At 31.4% G+C, this 18,342-nt stretch overlaps 1 protein-coding gene across 1 annotated transcript; it reads right to left on the bottom strand.

Moving 5' to 3' along the window:
* Nucleotides 1-4,771: 4,771 nt before the first annotated feature.
* Nucleotides 4,772-9,556, bottom strand: LOC111899170 (protein MICRORCHIDIA 1). Its single transcript, XM_023895053.2, has 17 exons — nt 9,205-9,556; nt 8,509-8,583; nt 8,229-8,263; nt 8,022-8,100; nt 7,852-7,941; nt 7,673-7,748; nt 7,505-7,583; nt 7,290-7,418; nt 7,117-7,215; nt 6,939-7,040; nt 6,700-6,846; nt 6,491-6,583; nt 5,872-6,035; nt 5,418-5,652; nt 5,219-5,292; nt 5,091-5,133; nt 4,772-5,021 (listed from the first exon to the last, which is right to left on the bottom strand). Exons 1-17 carry the CDS (start codon nt 9,398-9,400, stop codon nt 4,923-4,925), a joined length of 1,815 nt encoding a protein of 604 aa, XP_023750821.1. The 5' UTR covers nt 9,401-9,556; the 3' UTR covers nt 4,772-4,922.
* Nucleotides 9,557-18,342: the final 8,786 nt, after the last annotated feature.

Consider the following 18,342-nt stretch of genomic DNA (forward strand, 5'->3'; position numbering starts at 1 on the left):
AATTTGAAAACATAATTGGAATATATTAAGTAAAAGGTTTAAAATAAAATTTTGAAAAACAAAAAGTAAATTTTGAAAGATAAATAAAAGCATGAGGACAACATTTAAAAATTAAAATACCATTGGGATTTATATACATGAGATTTGATGATGGAAGTATGCTTTGCAATAATTATTTGTACATATAGATATTTATTGGTGTCTTTAGAATTACCTTTCATGGAATCATATATACTTTAATATTAATATCTATTTTAATTTTTTTAACTTTTATATTTATTATAAATAACATTTTTACTTTAATTTAAATTATATTTTAATATATTTTTTTTTAAATTTAGTTACAATAATCGTCAAGGTTTTTAAATTTTAGTTATCACATTAAAAAAAAAAAAAAAAAAAAAAAAAAAAAAAAAAAAGCTAATTTTTTTTCTTAACTATTTTCCTGTTTTTTTAACTTTTTTTTTCCTTATATTTTTCATGTTTCGGATTAGCCTATATCCATCTTTAGATTAGATGACTTATGTTTTTTTAATGTTTTAGATTAGTCTGTAACCGTTTTTTGATTAAATAACTTATGTTTTTTCACATTTAACAACTTTTGGATCAAATAAATTATATATTTTTCATATTTTTTATTAATCTATAACCATTTAATCAACCAAAACTTAAACAATAAAAAATGGTATAGTCTTTTTTATAAAAGATATTTTTTTTCATATTTTTTATTAATCTATAATCATTTAATCAACCAAAGCTTGAACAATAAAAAATGGTATAGTCTTTTTTATAAAAGATGAGGCCTATTTGCAAAAATATTTAAAAATAAATCAGAAATGAAATTTGTAAAAAGAAATTCAAAAAGCATCTAATTTAATCGAGGAAAAATCAGAAATATAATTTAAATAAAAAAATTTCAGTAAGTTGAATAATAAGGTTAATTTAAATAGTTTAAATAATTGATTTAATAAAAAATAATGATAATTATAAACTAAATTACAACAAAATAATAATTAAAAAAAAACATAAAAAATAAAAGGTGATGGGATAGATATGACAAAGGGTTTTTTTTTTAAGTTATAAACCTACGTTATACCCACCACATATCACATATGTGGTGGGTGCCACATCAATACTATATTTTCCTACCACTAGTATGGATACCTACCACTAACACACCACTCCACCTTATTTTTTTTATTTAAATTTAATTTAAAAATACATTAAAATCATTTTTTTAATACTAGTTTTTCCATTAATTTAAAATACCAAATTACATTAAATAAAAACTACATTAATTGAAATAAAAAAAATAAAAATAACAATAAAAATAAAAATTACATTAGTTAAAATAAAAAAAATTAAAAAAAAACATTAAAAAAAACTAAAAATTCCAACCATAAATAAATAAACTACCCCCTACGCCTATGTCGGGCTCGAACCAACTCTTTCATCGCTTGGAAAAGTTCCAAGTCTTCGCCCTCGAGGTCATCCGCTTTCATTTTTCAAAATTTCCATATCGGTTTTTGTTTGGAGCGTCTCTTGTGCCACTTGAAATGATGATTGTGCTTCGATCATTTTTTGTTCCATCCGAGTCATCACCTCGGCCTTCGTTTCTTGAAATTGCACATATCGATCAAATTTATCGCCAAACATATCCATCACACTAGAATTTGAAGATGTTGAAGCCGCTTTTTTTGCTTTATTTCTTCCAATGGGCCGACGAAGAGGTCGATCGTTTTCAAGATCTAGCGGATCGTCGTTGATGTCGATGTGTGTTCGGCCGTCCGATTGTTGGAAAGTTGCATCGGGGTTTCTCGAACGCTTTGAACCGGAAGATTGCGAAGTGCCTTCCGTTTGCTCTTTCTATTTTGGGACGTCTTTCAATTTTAGCCACGGTTTCATATACGGAAAAGCTTTGCGTGTTGGCGTTGTTTGTTCAAATTGCTCTATGGCCGCCTTGAAAACATCAAAATCGTTCGAACCACTTTTGCGTATGTTTAGGAGGTTGTTGTAGATTCCTCCAAACTCGGTGCATTTTAGTCGAATATCTCGCCATTTCGAAGTAATTTGATCGGCGTTTCGAGTTTCACTTTCCATTAACTCGTAGAAAATGGCTCGGACTTTTTCCCAAAAACTTCCGTAAGGCTGACTATCGCCTACAATTGGATCTTGGGAAGCCGCCACCCATGCCTCCGCTAACTTTTCTTCTTCTTCTTTTGACCATGGAACCCTTTCTTGGGCGGTAGTGGGTCGGGTCAGATCGCTTGCTAGGGGATGTAACTCGTCATTCATCACTCTAGCTCCTAAAATCAAAGACCCATTATCATTGAACGACTACAGACCTATAAGCTTAATGGGATGTGTGAGTAAGATCATAAGTAAAATTCTTTCCAATAGGATGAAATCTGTTATTGGGAAGGTAATCGGAGATGAACAATCGGCATATGTGGAGGGGCGTTGTATACTTGAAGGTCCGCTTATGATTAATGGGGTATGCTCATGGGCGAAGAGGGATCGGAAAAAAAATCCTGCTCTTCAAGGTTGAATTTGATAAAGCCTTCGATTCGGTGAATTGGCAATATTTGGATTCGGTCCTTGAACAGATGGGTTTTGGTAATAAATGGCGGATGTGGATTCAGGGTTGTCTGTCTTCGTCTAGAGCCTTAGTGATCATTAATGGATCCCCGACGAAAGAATTCCCCATATCTAGAGGCGTTCGTCAAGGAGATCCTCTATCCTCGTATCTTTTCATTATAGCTATGGAAGGTTTAAGTGTAGCTCTCAAAACGGCTTGCGACAAAGGCATGTTCAGTGGTGTCCAAATCCCCAGAAACGGTCTGAATATCTCCCACCTATTCTACACTGACGATGCGTTGTTCATAGGTGAATGGTCTCGGACTAACCTAAAAAACCTTGCTCGTATTCTGAAATGTTTTCACATCTCATCGGGACCTAAAGTTAATTTTCATAAATCAAAGGTATTCGGTATCGAAACCTCCATGACGGAAACTGTGAATTGGGCTAACTTATTGGGCTGTGTTGCTGGTGCTCTTCCGTTCATTTATCTTGGTGTCCCAGTTGGCGCAAATATGAATTTAATTAAAAATTGGAAGCCGGTTATCAATAAATTCCACTCCAAACTATCCTTATAGAAGGCTAAAACCTTATCATTCGGTGGTAGATTGACTTTAATTAAGTCAGATCTTGAGAATTTGCCTACCTATTACTTATCGATATTCAAAGCTCCAACGGGTGTGTTAGAAGAACCGGAGAAGATTCGAAGATCTTTCTTATGGGGTGGGTGTGACGAAAAGAAAAAAATTCACTGGGTTAGTTGGGATAAGGTGTTGACAGCTAAATGTAATGGGGGTTTGGGAGTAGGTTCCATAAAAGCCTTAAATATTGGGTTACTTGTAAAATGGTGGTGGCGACTAAAGAATGACAGATTTTCCCTCTGGGCCCGGGTGATTTATGGGATCCACAACTTAGCGGATAAGCCCTTTGATTATCTTTCTAGAAACACATCTTGTGGCGTTTGGAATAATATCGGTAGAATTAAAAAGACACTGCTTGAGCAAGGTATAGACGTCCAAGACATATTCATATTGGTGATCAAATCTGGGAATGAATCTATGTTTTGGTATGATTCGTGGCTCGGGTCAGGGAGTTTAAAAGTAAAATATCCCTCCTTATTTGAATTGGAATCCAGGAAACGATGCATTGTAGCTGACAGAATTGGTGGTTCGAATTATGGGATGGAATTGGAAGTCTAGTCCTGCTGACCTGGGATTAGACCCTATTGTTAGCACCCTTTCTAGTGATGTTTCTGGCATTCATTTAAGGACAGGCTCAGACTATTGGAGTTGCAGGCTAAATGCTGATGGCAGGTACTCAGTCTGCTCTCTTAGGAAGATTGTTGATTCTATGTATGGGAACGTTCCTGATACTTTGGATATGGTATGGAGTAACGTGATTCCGATCAAAGTGTCGTGCTTCATGTGGAGGGCTGTCCAAGACAGAATTCCTACAGCTCTAGCTTTGGAGAAAAGGGGTATTATGGTAAACTCATTGCTATGCAGTGCCTGTATTGGGTCGCCTGAATCTACCAATCATGTTTTGATGGAGTGTCCGTTTGCTACTGTGATAAGAAACAACATCTTAAGCCGGTGTGGTGTACCATGTGACCTGCCCCCATTCAATAATGTAAGTGTTTTTCTTCATCTGGCAGCCACCTGGTGTAACAACCAATGGAAAAAGGAAAGGTTTGTTGTCATATGCTATTGCTTGCTTTGGAATCTATGGAGGTTTAGGGATAAACAATTATTCCATACTGAAGGTACTTCGCCTCTTCATGGTTCTGAAAGTATTAAGTTGATGGCCTTCTATTGGCTGAAGCACAGGGATAAAAACAAAATATGTAGTTGGAATGAATTGTTAGTTTCTCCTTTTAGTGGTTTGTAATCCTTTTATGTATATGTACTCTACCTTCTGGTTCCATTTTCTAGTTTCTTGCTAGATTTGGGTACCTTTTTGTATAATATATTTGCCGTTTCAAAAAAAAAAGATATTTCTAAGGACCAAATCTTTGATTCCATTATATCGTTGTCTTTTAACTGGTTTTGTAGTTAAAACGCAAAAGGTATTGAAGAATTTGATCGAGGCTAGTTGCAACATCCAATTTAATTGTATTTTCTTTTATAGCTAGTAGTGGTTATAACTTATAATATTCAGCCCGTTGAAAAAAAAATGAAGGAAGTTGAGGTGTCAGTGAAAAACAAGAAATTCAATATTTTTGGATAATTTGCAATTTCACTTTGAATAGTTTTTCTTGTTTCACTTTTTGCCTTTTTGGTATTAAGTTAGATATATTTTTTTTATATGTACATTATAATATAATTTCGATGTTTGTCATTCCCATATCATCTTACAAGTCTCTGCCGCCTTAGAAACTCAAGTCGTTCGGAAATCTCTGCACATTTCCTTTTTGTTTCCGCAACTTGTCTCTCCAAATCCTCCACCTAATCAAAATAATAATATAATTAAAATAATAATAATAACCATGTTTTTTGGTAATAATTTGGACTCACCTCAGACTTCAACTCAGTCTCCTTTTGAGCATACCGGTCACACCTGCAAAAAAAAATCATAAGGGTAGATCCGTAAATTCATATAAGTGGTTGTCATAAATGTAAATTAGGTACACAGTAACTTTTACCTTGTGAAAAGTTGGATATTTTCATTGATTATTCGATCAATATCATCTCCACTTGCCACTTCTTGAACAAAACCCTTATCATAAAAATATAAAAAAAATAAAGGATATTTCAATTTTCAGGCATTCGAACAAAAGGGTATAATTGTCAAATAGCAAAAGTAAGAAAGTGTTTATGTAACAATGAAAGATGAAAATTTACAGATGTCATGGTTGCAAATCCAGGAGGCGCACGAGCCACAGGTATGTTATTGTTGTAAACGGTTTGACTTTGACTTTGACTTTGACCATGGTTAGGCATCTGTTGACCAGTCAAATTGGGTATTGGGTCAACCGGAAGACCGTGAATTGACTGGTCAACGGTTTGACCTTGTGTGTGCATTTTGCGCAAAAAACTTTGATCAGGTTGGTGCCCAATTAAGTGACAGTGGTTTTTCCTGTAATTTTTTTATACAAAAATCATAATATTGCAGTAATAAATAATATTAATTATTTTTACTTGGGGTTGTGTAAAAAAACTGAAACTGAAACTGAATCAAAAACATTATTTTTTTTTTATAAAAATCAAATTTTGGGGTTCAGTTTTGTTTTCTTTTATATATAAAAAAAAAAACCATGGAATGGAATCATGAATTCCAATTCCATTTATGACTAACCAGTAATCCATTTGCATCTGTTTAAGCTTCAATTCCAGCCTTGAAAACAGAGAAGATCTTTCAAAATCCTGTTTGTCATGTGCTGGTTCTATGAAATTTGCTTCAAGAACTCCAACAATTCCATACCCTTTTGAATGCCCTTCTCCAGTTACTTTCCAAAAAGGCTGCGCAACATTTTCAATATATTAGACAAAGTTACATAAATGGTCCCTGTGGTTTACCAAAGGTCACAAACTCAGTCCCCGCTACCTAAAACTTGCATGAATGGTCCTTTTTGCTAACTCCGTTAGTGTGAGGGTAATTTTAATTAATTATTTAATTTTTATAGCTTTGTAAAATGACATTTTACAAAGTTTAAAGTGAAAGGGATCAAAGTGACATTTTAAAAAAGGGAAAAAGATGGAAAAGCCACAAACTCATAAACATAAAATATAGACAAAATTACATAAATGGTCCCTATAGTTTACTCATGGTCACAAACTCAGTCCCTGCTACCTAAAAAGACCAAATTACCCTCACACTGACGGACGAAAAACTAGCAAGGACTGAGTTTGACATCTTTGGTAAACCACAGGGACCATTTATGTAATTTTAGGAGTACATACTACATATTACATACCCGAATAAGACGATTTTTATGGTATACATTAAATCCAGTAATTGGAAGAGCAGGAGCTTCTTTGATAAATCCAAGGGTTGTCACCACAACAGCCTACAAATAATAAAAGAATATAAAAAAATCACATGCTCAAAAGGGTAAATATGGAAACATATAATATATATATATATATATATATATAGAGAGAGAGAGAGAGAGAGAGATCTTACATCTTTCATTGAATTGGCTTGTGGTCTGTAGGTGACTACTTGTTGATGTTTCAAATCATCAGCTATATTAAACTGCTCTACTGGTTTTCCTCTCAAGAAAATTTTAAAGTTTTTAAATTTTTTGAGGTATAACATAGAAGCATACGCCTGAAAAGAAGAAATATATATAATTATACATCATGATGATGTCAAAATTATAAAAACAATGAATAAATATAATTGTATAATTGTATAATTACCCTTAATGAATGAAGAAGTTGGTTGGATATATGAGCTTGTTTTTCAGCTTCTTTTTTGCTTGATTTGGATGATCGATTAGCTTCATCTCTCAATTTTATATCCTATATCAGAAAAACAATTAACCATATTATTAATTTTAACAAAAAACATCATAGTATCTCATAATAATATTAATACCTCATCATCCTCATCAAAGTTTAATTCATAAATGCCTTCATCATTCAGCCATAAGTTGTATATTAACACCTTTGTCCCATGTGGCCCAATATCTTCAAACTGAGAAAGTTTATACAGATTTTAAAAACAGAAATAAATAAATAAACTTGTTGAATATAAATGATTAAATAAACCTGTTGCATTAAATCGTCTTTTGAAGAAAATGGAGACCATTCAAGAATTGTGTTCAAGTTAGTAGACCAATCATCCTGAGAGCCATATATTAAAGGCTCTGCCCAATGCTTTGATATATCAAAATCAATCTGCAAAAGAAAATTATATAAGATTAATAAAGAAATAAAATAGATTTATAAAAAAACATAAAGAATTTTCATTTTCATATATCTACCATGGGAACAATAACATCATCTTGTCCAGTTTTGCGTAGAAATGTATAGGATAAAAGACCAACACTTTGAGTTGCTTTGCTACAAGATAAAGTTCATAAAACAACATTAATAACAAATTAATTAAAAGAATAAAATAATATTAAAGAAATTAAAAGTTTAAAACATACCCTTTTCGAATTGCACGACTGAAAACTATCACATCAGCTCCTAATCTCATAGTACTTGTCTTGAATCCATTTCCATCTGAAAAAAGTAAGAATTTTTCAATTGTCAAGATTTTATATTACATTAAAAGTCAACAACAAGTACTAAAAAGTCAAAGATTGAAACTGTTCTTAACACTTACATTGTCCAATAGTGTTGTTTGACTTTTTTGTGGAGTATCCTAAACTCATGCACTTTCGCATGCCTTCAGGGTCCATTCCACCTCCATCATCTGCAACAACATTTCAGATTGCTGAGTCAGCATGGATTTGGTATTTGGTAAATGGTGAGTTAATACATGAAGAATGTTACCAAGGAAAAGTAAAGCAGGAGAATTGTCCCTTTTGCTGTAGATTCTGTCAACTTTTACAAAAGTTGCACCATTGTTGATCTGGTATACAAGATTAACCATAATAACATCATTAGAAACAAATGGGAAACAGTTGAAAAGAATATATATTGTTTTACTTTTATTGATGAAATTCTAGTGAGAGACTGATATCTATAACTAATGATTACCTCATCAACAGCATTATCCAAAAGCTCAGCAATTGCTGCCATAAAAAAGAAACTACACTGTGAGTATTATCACTTATCTTTATTGGTTTACTAGTTAAATATTCATCTTGCAATGTCTTAATATTTTGAATAAATGAGTCTTATTATATTTACTACTCTAGAAATATAAAGAAGCATGAATTAACCTAGATGGGATTTCTTTATAAGAAACTATTGCTTCTACATTTTCTCAAGTACTGAAAAGAAAAGAGGGAAAAAATCAGAAACTTTTAAGTCATACCACCAAAAGCCCATTTGTGTGATGTTGCATTTGAATGAAGAAATTTTGGATGTACACGAGCATGTTCCAATTCATCTGCAATAAACCAGAACTCCATTCAGTGATTCTGCAAGTCAAACATGTATGATGTATGTATGTTCTAGTCGACTATAAGTTAGTGGTGTGTAACATTTTTTTTCATTTCTATAAAGATGACAAGTTCAGTAACAGTGTAAATGTGTAATGACAGAAATCTAGGGGAAGCAGCAAAGAGGGATGGAAGAAACTTACACCATATACCACAGAAATATAGCAATCATTTCCTTTTTGACAAAATTCAAGCTACATTGGTATATTTATCCATGGGAATCTTTACAGATAATTGCCGCTATTTAGTCCATAAGACTTCCCTATTTTGTATTTGGAAATCAATAGTACGTCGAAAGTTATATCGATCCAATGTAACAACAATACCATCACAGAACCTCTTAGATTAATGGAAGTATCCTGTCTTTGTGTCGGATCAATACATTTTTGTGAAATTAAACTTTAGCTACTGATACTCCCTTCATTCCCAAATTTTTTTGAGTAAATTTTGCAAAGGGAACAACAAAAATTGCAGATATAATGTATTTCGTCACAATGTTACTTTTCGTGAACCCGAAACTGGATTACACAGATCTAATGGAATAATACAAAGGGGTGTATGTAGTAAACCTTGGGAAGGAGTCCATTTTACTGGACCAACATCAAACACTCCTGCTTTCCAAAAGCTCCGGTTCTCCAATCTCCGATCGTCGGACTCGATTGTTCCGTTATTCTGAACTTCTGGTCGACTTGATCGATCACCGTCTTCATCATCGCTATCCAGAATCTCTACAACGTTGGCCTTCTTCTCTAAAAATTCCGACATTATAAGAGAGCAATTAATTGATAATCCAAGAAGAAATTCGATCGTTTTGATGGTTGAATATTTAATTAGGGTTTTAACCAATTTCGACAGAAGAGGGGTTTTTTCTTCTTTTTTTCTCCTGTTTGGGGTGCTTTCGGTTTCGGTTTGCCGGTGAAAGTAAAATATACAAAAATGGTGTGATTGTTCTCGTTTTATTTGTTTTCTCTCAACCAGCCCTTCAATTTACAGATATTGTCTTTTTTAGTCCTTTGCTTTTCTTTGGTCACATGTACTTTTTCTAAACTCTTTCTTTGATATGTATCATTTTCATTTTCTAAGGATTTCTTAATTTTTTTTCCCGCTTAATTGATCATATCCATAAATCGTCGCTGAAAATTAGCAATTATAATTTAATTGTACTCTCACACAGTCTATAAGGATAGACTTTCTAATTATACGAACGAGAAATCAGTAATTGATGAGTGAGATTGTTGAGTTGATTAGCATAATATAGAAGGTAATCGTTTCCAAAATTATTTCTAAATCTCTCTGACCATAAAATCATGGTATTTTTCGCTTCTTCTTCCTTATGATGATAAAAAAAATGCAATGATCCTTTTATGGTTTCTTATGCAGAGACAAAAAAATTATTGAAATCTGGGAAGTTCTGGGCATTGAAACACCAATCCTTTAAAATCAAATATTTATTGGTTATCAAAGAAGGTAAGTTCATTGTCTTTTACGATTTTGTTTGAATCTTTCAATTTCTAAACTTATTCAAATGAGCTCATAGTCTTTTACAATACTTTCTCTTAACTATAGACCTAATTCGAATTCTGTTGATTGGATTGAAGATAGATTTATTTCCTGTTTTTCACCTTCTGTTGATTTTGGTCCATCTATATGATTGATGAGTTTGAAAAACAATTATAGAGCTATAACATTGTTGGGTTTTTGGGCAACCTCATCGTTAGAGAAGCAACCTGATTCTTCCATATGATTGTCCAACAAGTGTTTGCTAAAATGTTTGAATGGAAGGCTTGATTCTTTTTGTTCATTCCCTACTTCGAGTTGAGCCCTTTTGTGGATGAGTGTGAAAAGATATGTGTTCTCTTGTTGTTTTATCATGTGTCTTGTGTTTTTGTTGAGTTAGTTTGCATCATTATCTAATTTATATGTGGATTTTTAGGAACCAACTACAACTACTCGATATAGAGCATCAATAAAACTTCTATTTCCATAAAAGAAAGTGTGAAAAATTGAAATCGACGATTTCAGAATCTTGGGTTCTCGATCATCGTCTACCCACCAGCAAGACCAAACATGGCAGTAATGAATGGGGTAAAAACAGGAACGTGTATGGCGGTCAACATGGCAGTCTTGATGCAAAAGGTAATCATCTCAGTTTTGAGGTATCGTCATTCTATATAACATACTTCCCTAAGTCGGTACAAGTTGTTGATCCGTGGCGTGCTTATGGTCGTTTGGGTAACATTGTTGATGCATTTATATCAAACAAATTGTCTCGAATGAGGAAACGTTTTGGTTTTATTAGACTTTCTAATGTTCGTAACTTTGATCAAATGATTAAACAACTTTGTGATGTATGGTTTGGGACTTATAAGTTGTTTGCTTCTTCTCCTCGTTTCAAGAAAGAGGGTAGTAATCGATTGGGAAAGCAGTTTGTGTCAAAAAATTATTTAAAGCCATTGTATACCTTTTATGATCCATCTCCAATGTTAACTCTTATGCAAGCATAGTTAAGGGAACAACTATGGTGAATTGCAGTAAGGCACACATGGAGGAGATTATTGATTTATCTTTTGGAGATTTTATTGTGGAAAAATGTAAACATGCTTGTTTGGTGAAGGTGAGAGATTTTCTTACTCTCCCTAATTTGTGTATGCTTTGTTTAGAAGAAGGGTTTGAAGATTTTGATATGAAATATGTAGGTGGTTTCTGAGTATTGATTGTAGGGAAAACTGCAATAAAGTCCCTACATATTGGCTTCATAATCGATTTAATCCTTATATATTTTTTTTATTCAATTAAGTCTCAAATACTGGTAATCGTATTAAATTTAACCCTTTGACTCGGTCAACAAGTCATCCAACTTTCAAAAATTACATTTTTGGCCCAGATTTCAAAATTTATTACAAATTTGGTCCAAAATTTACACTTTCAGCCCAAATTTTAAATTTTGTTACAAATTTGGTCCAAACTTTACCTTTTTTGCCCAAATTTTAGAATTTTATTATGAATTCATCATAACTTTATTTCTTTTTACAACTTTTTTCCTCAAAAAATTGTTTCTAATATGTTTTTTCTTTATAAAATCATATTTATACAAAAAAAAAAACATATTTTCACATAAAAATCTTATATTTTCTATATAAAAACTTTTTTGTATATGAAATATCTAGTTATAAAAATATGTATTTATTAAGTATATAAATATATACAAATCCGTTATTATAAAAAAAATGTATACATACACCTATCACCTTTATATATATATATATATATATATATATATATATATATATATGTGTGTGTGTGTGTGTGTGTGTGTGCACAAATAGATGTGTATCTATATTTTTTATAAAATCGTGTTTGTTTATATTTTTTTTATAAAAACGTGTTTGGATAATTTTTTATATAATACGTGTTCGTATACATTTTATAAAATCATGTTTGTATACATTTTATAAAAACGTGTTTGAATAATTTTTTTTATATAATACGTGTTTGTATATATTTTATAAAATCGTGTTTGTATACATGTTATAAAATGTATACACACACATATTATATAAAAAATTATTCAAACACGTTTTTATAAAATATATATATATATATATATATATATATATATAAACAAACACGATTTTATTAAAAAAATAGATAAAATAGGTGTTTGTATATATTTTTTTGTAAAATACATTTTTGTGTACATTTTTTATAAAAAGGGATTTCTATATATTTATATACTTAATAAATACCTATTTTTATAACTAAATATTTCATATACAAAAAACTTTTTAGAGAAAGTTTTTATATAGAAAATATAAGATTTTTATGTGAAAATACGTTTTTTTATAAATATGATTTTATAAAAAAAAAACATATTTGAAACAATTCTTTGAGAAAAAAGTTGTAAAAAAACTAAAGTTATGATGAATTCATAATAAAATTCTAAAATTTGGGCAAAAAGTGTAAAGTTTGGACCCAAATTTGTAACAAAATTTAAAATATGGGCCAAAAGTGTAAATTTGGATCAAATTTGTAATAAATTTTGAAATCTGGGCCAAAAATGGATTTTTTGAAAGTTGGATGACCTTTTGACCGGATCAAAGGGTTAAATTAAATACGATTACGGGTATATGGGACTTAATTGAATAAAAAATATATATATAGAGACTAAATCGATTATGAGACCAATATGTAGGGACTTTATTGCAGTTTTCCCTTGATTGTATTCAAATCTAAGCATGCTTGTAAAAAAATTTGGTCCAAAATTTACACTTTTGGTCCAGATTTTAAATTTTGTTATAAATTTGGTCCAAACTTTACTTTTTTTGCCCAAATTTTAGAATTTTATAATGAATTCATCATAACTTTAGTTTTTTTACAACTTTTTTTCTCAAAATATTGTTTCTAATATGTTTTTTATTTATAAAATCATATTTATACAAAAAAAAAACGTATTTTCACATAAAAATCTTATATTTTCTATATAAAAACTTTTTTGTATATGAAATATCTAGTTATAAAAATATGTATTTATTAAATATATAAATATATACAAATCCGTTTTTATAAAAAAAATGTATACAAACACCTATCACCTTTATATATATATATATATATATATATATATATATATATATATATATATATATATATATATATATATATATGCACACAAATAGGTGTGTATCTATATTTTTTTATAAAATCGTGTTTGTTTATATTTTTTTTTATAAAAACATGTTAGATAATTTTTTATATAATACGTGTTTGTATACATTTTATAAAATCATGTTTGTATACATTTTATAAAAACGTGTTTGAATAATTTTTTATATAATACGTGTTTGTATATATTTTATAAAATTGTGTTTGTATACATTTTATAAAATGTATACACACACGTATATAAAAAATTATTTAAACACGTTTTTATAAAAAAAAAATATAAACAAACACGGTTTTATTAAAAAAAAAATAGATAAAATAGGTGTTTGTATATATATATTTTGTAAAATACGTTTTTGTATACATTTTTTTATAAAAAGTGATTTATATATATTTATATACTTAATAAATACCTATTTTATAACTAAATATTTCATATACAAAAAACTTTTTAGAGAAAGTTTTTATATAGAAAATATAATATTTTTTATGTGAAAATACGTTTTTTTTATAAATATGATTTTATAAAAAAAAAAACATACTTGAAACAATTATTTTAGAAAAAAGTTGTAAAAAAAACTAAAGTTGTGATGAATTCATAATAAAATTCTAAATTTTGGGCAAAAAGTGTAAAGTTTGGACCAAATTTGTAACAAAATTTAAAATCTGGGCCAAAAGTGTAAATTTGGATCAAACTTGTAATAAATTTTGAATCTGGGCCAAAAATGGAATTTTTGAAAGTTGGATGACCTGTTGACCGGGTCAAAGGGTTAAATTGAATACGATTACCGGTATATGAGAGTTAATTGAAAATGTATATATATATATATATATATATATATATATATATATATATATATATATATATATATATATATATATATATATATGGACTAAATCGATTATGAGACCAATATATAGGGACTTTATTGCAGTTTTCCCTTTATTGTATTCAAATCTAAGCATGCTTGTAAAAATTTTATGAGTTCTGATGTGATGGATCATTGGTCATTGGAGAAACGAGTATGGGATCGCAATTTCTTCCCATCAGAACGTATTGTGTGGGTAGACATCGAAGGACTGCCATTGAGTGCTTGGAGTAAGGATTCTTTTAGAAAAATATTGGCTAAGTGGGGATCAATTGCTCAAATGGAAGATGATCTTGGGGAAGATGTGTATAAGAACCGAGTTTGCATATTAACTACTTCACAAAATATAATTTCTGATACTGTGAGGGTTCGTGTGGACGGTAATTTGTTCAATATCATAATTAAAGAGGCCCCGATAATTTGTTCAATATCAAAGTTAAAGAATGCTCTTATAGTGGAAATTCTATGGTGGAGGAAACAAACAGGACGACGGAAACGGGTCAAAAAAATGGTTTTTATCATGGATGGCTGTTTTGAACATGTTCAAAGTGTTATTGAAGGAGAGGGGAATAAAAAAATTAAATCATGAATTATTTGTCGTTAAATATCCAAGGAGCGGGGTGTATTAACAAGTGGGTTTAGGTGAAATCGTTATGTCATAAATTTAAAGTTAATCTTTTAGCTATCCAAGAACGAAGATGGAACTTATTGATTTGTTGGTGGTTCATTCTTTTTGGGGCAATGTATCATTTTCTTATGCTTATTCTCCTTCTCATGGGGCTTCGGGGGTGATCATAATCGGTTTAGTAAAAAGCATGTGTTTTCTTCTGGTTGGTTTGTAGCAGTGGATGGGGTTTGTTTATCTTCTAGATTGGAGGTGGTGTTTATTTCGGTTTATGCTCCGCAAGGGAATGACTGTAAAAGACAACTTTGGGGAGAGATTTTACAGTTGATGACTTCTTATTCTGGGAAGTGTGTTTTGATGGGAGATTTTAATGAAGTTCGAGAAAGGTCAGAATGTTTGGGGTCTCAGTTTCATCCTGCTTCTGCTAGGATTTTTAATCAATTTATTGGGAGGCAGATTTATTTGATATTGCTTTGGGTGGTCCTCGCTTTACTTGGAATGATAAGTGGGGGTCTAAGTTTAGCAAATTGGACAATTTTCTAGTTTCTGAGGGTCTATTAGCGGTTTTTCCTCATCTTTCAGGGTTGTTTTTGGAGAAAAAAAGTTCAGATCATCAGCCTATTCTCCTGTTGGAACACTATGTTAAAGTCAAGGTTTCTCATAATCTTTCACCTCTTATCATCTATATCATCTTTCATCTATCATCATTCATCTCATCTTTCATCTACCCATCTTTACCCAATATATTTATAGGTATACAAATACATATAAAGTTTAAATCAAGTAAAACATGTATAAATCGTTCATCTAGCATAGATATCAGGAACACAGATAATAAGCACATATAGCATGTATTAATATTAAATACTTCATATCTATGTGTAAGGTGAAAGTAACTATGCACTCACTTGTTAAAGTGATTACTCGAAATTCAGACAGCGCTTCGCTTCTAACAATTTTCTTTTCCTTCGACAAAACTTAATATCATTATTACGAGATTTTAGTCTAATATCTATTGCGACTAATTATTAGTCTATATTTATCATTAACTCAAAGTCTACTTCATTATCTATCAACTAAGGATCAGCCAGGCAGGACAGTTAGGAAGTAGGACCATTCCGATATATAGCTTTTTTGAAATCCAACAACCAAGCCCAACGTAAGTTATACTTAAATTAGGGTAAGCATAACTAGGGTAAGCATAACTCACTTACAAGGGGGTTTAGCAAGGAACTGGGTCCTGCACAGGTAGAACTTCTAAGCCAAAAGCTCTTCTTCTCGAAGCCTTCTGGCGCTCCGGGACTCGCCTCTATCACTTAGGAAGTGCTAGGGAATGGAAAGGGGCTATGGGGGTGTTTGAGAGAGAGAGAGTGGGATAAGATTGGAGTGAGAAATGAGGTGATTTGTGCCTCTATTTATAGGCTGGCGGGGAGTAATATCGGCGTACGCTAGGCGTACTCGGTATGCGGGGCATAGTACGCGGTCCATGCTTCGAGATCCGGTGCGAAGCCATAGAGAGAAAGGTAGGGTTGGGATTGCACCACGTGTCAACCTCACATCTTAACCCATAATTTAATTAACTTCTAAATTTCGTAATTTTCGCATACGAGCTCCGTTTTTTATGTTCTTTATATCCACACGTAGGTAGCGACATGATCTACAACTTTCGTTTAGACTATGTCGGCTAATTTTGACTTTATTTTTAAAGTTATATTTTAACAAACTTAGACAGTTAAAGTCTGTTAAAAATTCATAACTTTGTCATCCGACGTCCGTTTTCATTTGTCTTTATATCGTTGAGCTCATATTAACGAGATCTTCGATTCTCATTTAGATTGTGTCGGCTAAAAATTGATCGATCTAAAATTCGATTTACGGGCTGCATACTGCTATGCCAAATATTAGAAAAATCATAACCTCCTCTAACGAAGTCAGATTTGGACATTCTCTATATGTAGACCTGGAAATGGAGTGGGTTTGGAGCGAATCGGCCTTGATCCAAACCCTTTTAGCAAATTTCAAAATCCGATCCAAACCCGCTCCGTAACCCGCATGGTTTTAAATAATTAGACCCATACTCTTATCCACCGAATCAACGAGTATCCAAACCCGCCCCCTAACCCAAAAGTTTTTTAAACAATCAAACACAAATTAATTAATTCCTAAAAAAATATTAAATAAAAAAATGTATACTATATCTTAATACTTAAAATAACATTTTTTTAAGTAAAAAAATTGATTTAGAAAAGGACATTACATACTCGAGGAATTTCAATCGGAACTAAAAATTACTATTGCAACAACTTTGAATTGATTTACGACTGTCGGTTGTAGTGATAGCGAATACTAATTACCAACTTTTTTCATGTTAAAAAATGATTTATGGAGTTAGAAATGGATATGACGATTACTTGATGAATATAAATTGAATGACATTATGATTCTTGATAGAAGTCTATAAGTTTAGAAACCGACTTATCGATTCCTATGTAAAAGTGTTTTTCTCTTTGGCATTTTCCCTTTGGACTTTTGATTGGAATTAAAATTAAACGTGAAGAAGTATAAAATATGTATAACTCTAAAATTTATATGGGGCGGGTTATAAATGGAGCGGATCAGTGATGATCCATACCCGACCCATTTAATAAAAGGGTTAGCGGGTACGGATCGTTAACGGGTAAACGAATCAAAAACTACGCTCCAAACCTATATAATTCTTACGGGTTTGGATCAGATCAGGGTCAAAACTCGCTCCATTGCCAGGTCTATTTATATGCACGCTTTCGGTTTAACTTATACTACGACTTTCATTTAGACCGTTATGGTTAAAAAGTATGTTATCGCAAACTCACTTTTTACGAAACACAACGTCATGCCTGTTTTGTCGCAAAACTTCGACGAATCATAACTTATTCGTTATAAGTCAGATCCCAACGCTCTTTATATGCACGAAATCCTTGTGACATATATTATAACTTGGTTAAGATTATTTACTCTAAATAATATTCTATCAACCTGATGGATAACTTAGTTGGATGATTGCATGTGAATATTTTTTTTGAGCTTTACTCTCTTACATTTGCGTTCTAAAATGAATGTAATGAACAAAACAAATAGCTTACCGTATGCTTAATGAATGTTGACTTCATCCATATGTGCTATAATCTTCCGTCTAAGCATCGTCGCCTTTTTAAAGACTTGATCGAGGTAGGCGGATGCTCAAGGTTTAGTGTTTTCTAGAAGATGGTGATCGATGTTGGATATGGTTTTTGATGTGAGGAAGAAGATGATTAGAATAAGAATACTCCAATTGATATTAGTCGTCATCTTTAAAAGGACAAAAATACATCTGACGTGCTATGCAAGTATGGCAATTCACAGAGACAACTAACGACAAATGGACGTAGGGACCAAACACATATTAAAACCAAATGTTAGCGATGCTGAGAGTGCATAACAAAAATTAGGGACCGATCGTATAGTTTTTGCAAACCGTAAGGAGCATTTTAGTAATTTGTTCTAAATAATAATTAAAAAAATAAAATAAAACT

This window comes from Lactuca sativa, chromosome 4 (assembly GCF_002870075.4).
Source record: "Lactuca sativa cultivar Salinas chromosome 4, Lsat_Salinas_v11, whole genome shotgun sequence".
Taxonomy (NCBI): Eukaryota; Viridiplantae; Streptophyta; class Magnoliopsida; order Asterales; family Asteraceae; genus Lactuca; species Lactuca sativa.

Coding starts and splice junctions, on each gene's coding strand:
- LOC111899170 (XM_023895053.2), bottom strand. CDS start 9,400: ATGTCGGAATTTTTAGAGAAGAAGGCCAACGTTGTAGAGATTCTGGAT. Junction 7,041..7,116: donor ACTTTGATGAGGATGATGAG/GTATTAATATTA, acceptor TTTCTGATATAG/GATATAAAATTGAGAGATGA. Junction 6,847..6,938: donor AACTTCTTCATTCATTAAGG/GTAATTATACAA, acceptor TCTTCTTTTCAG/GCGTATGCTTCTATGTTATA.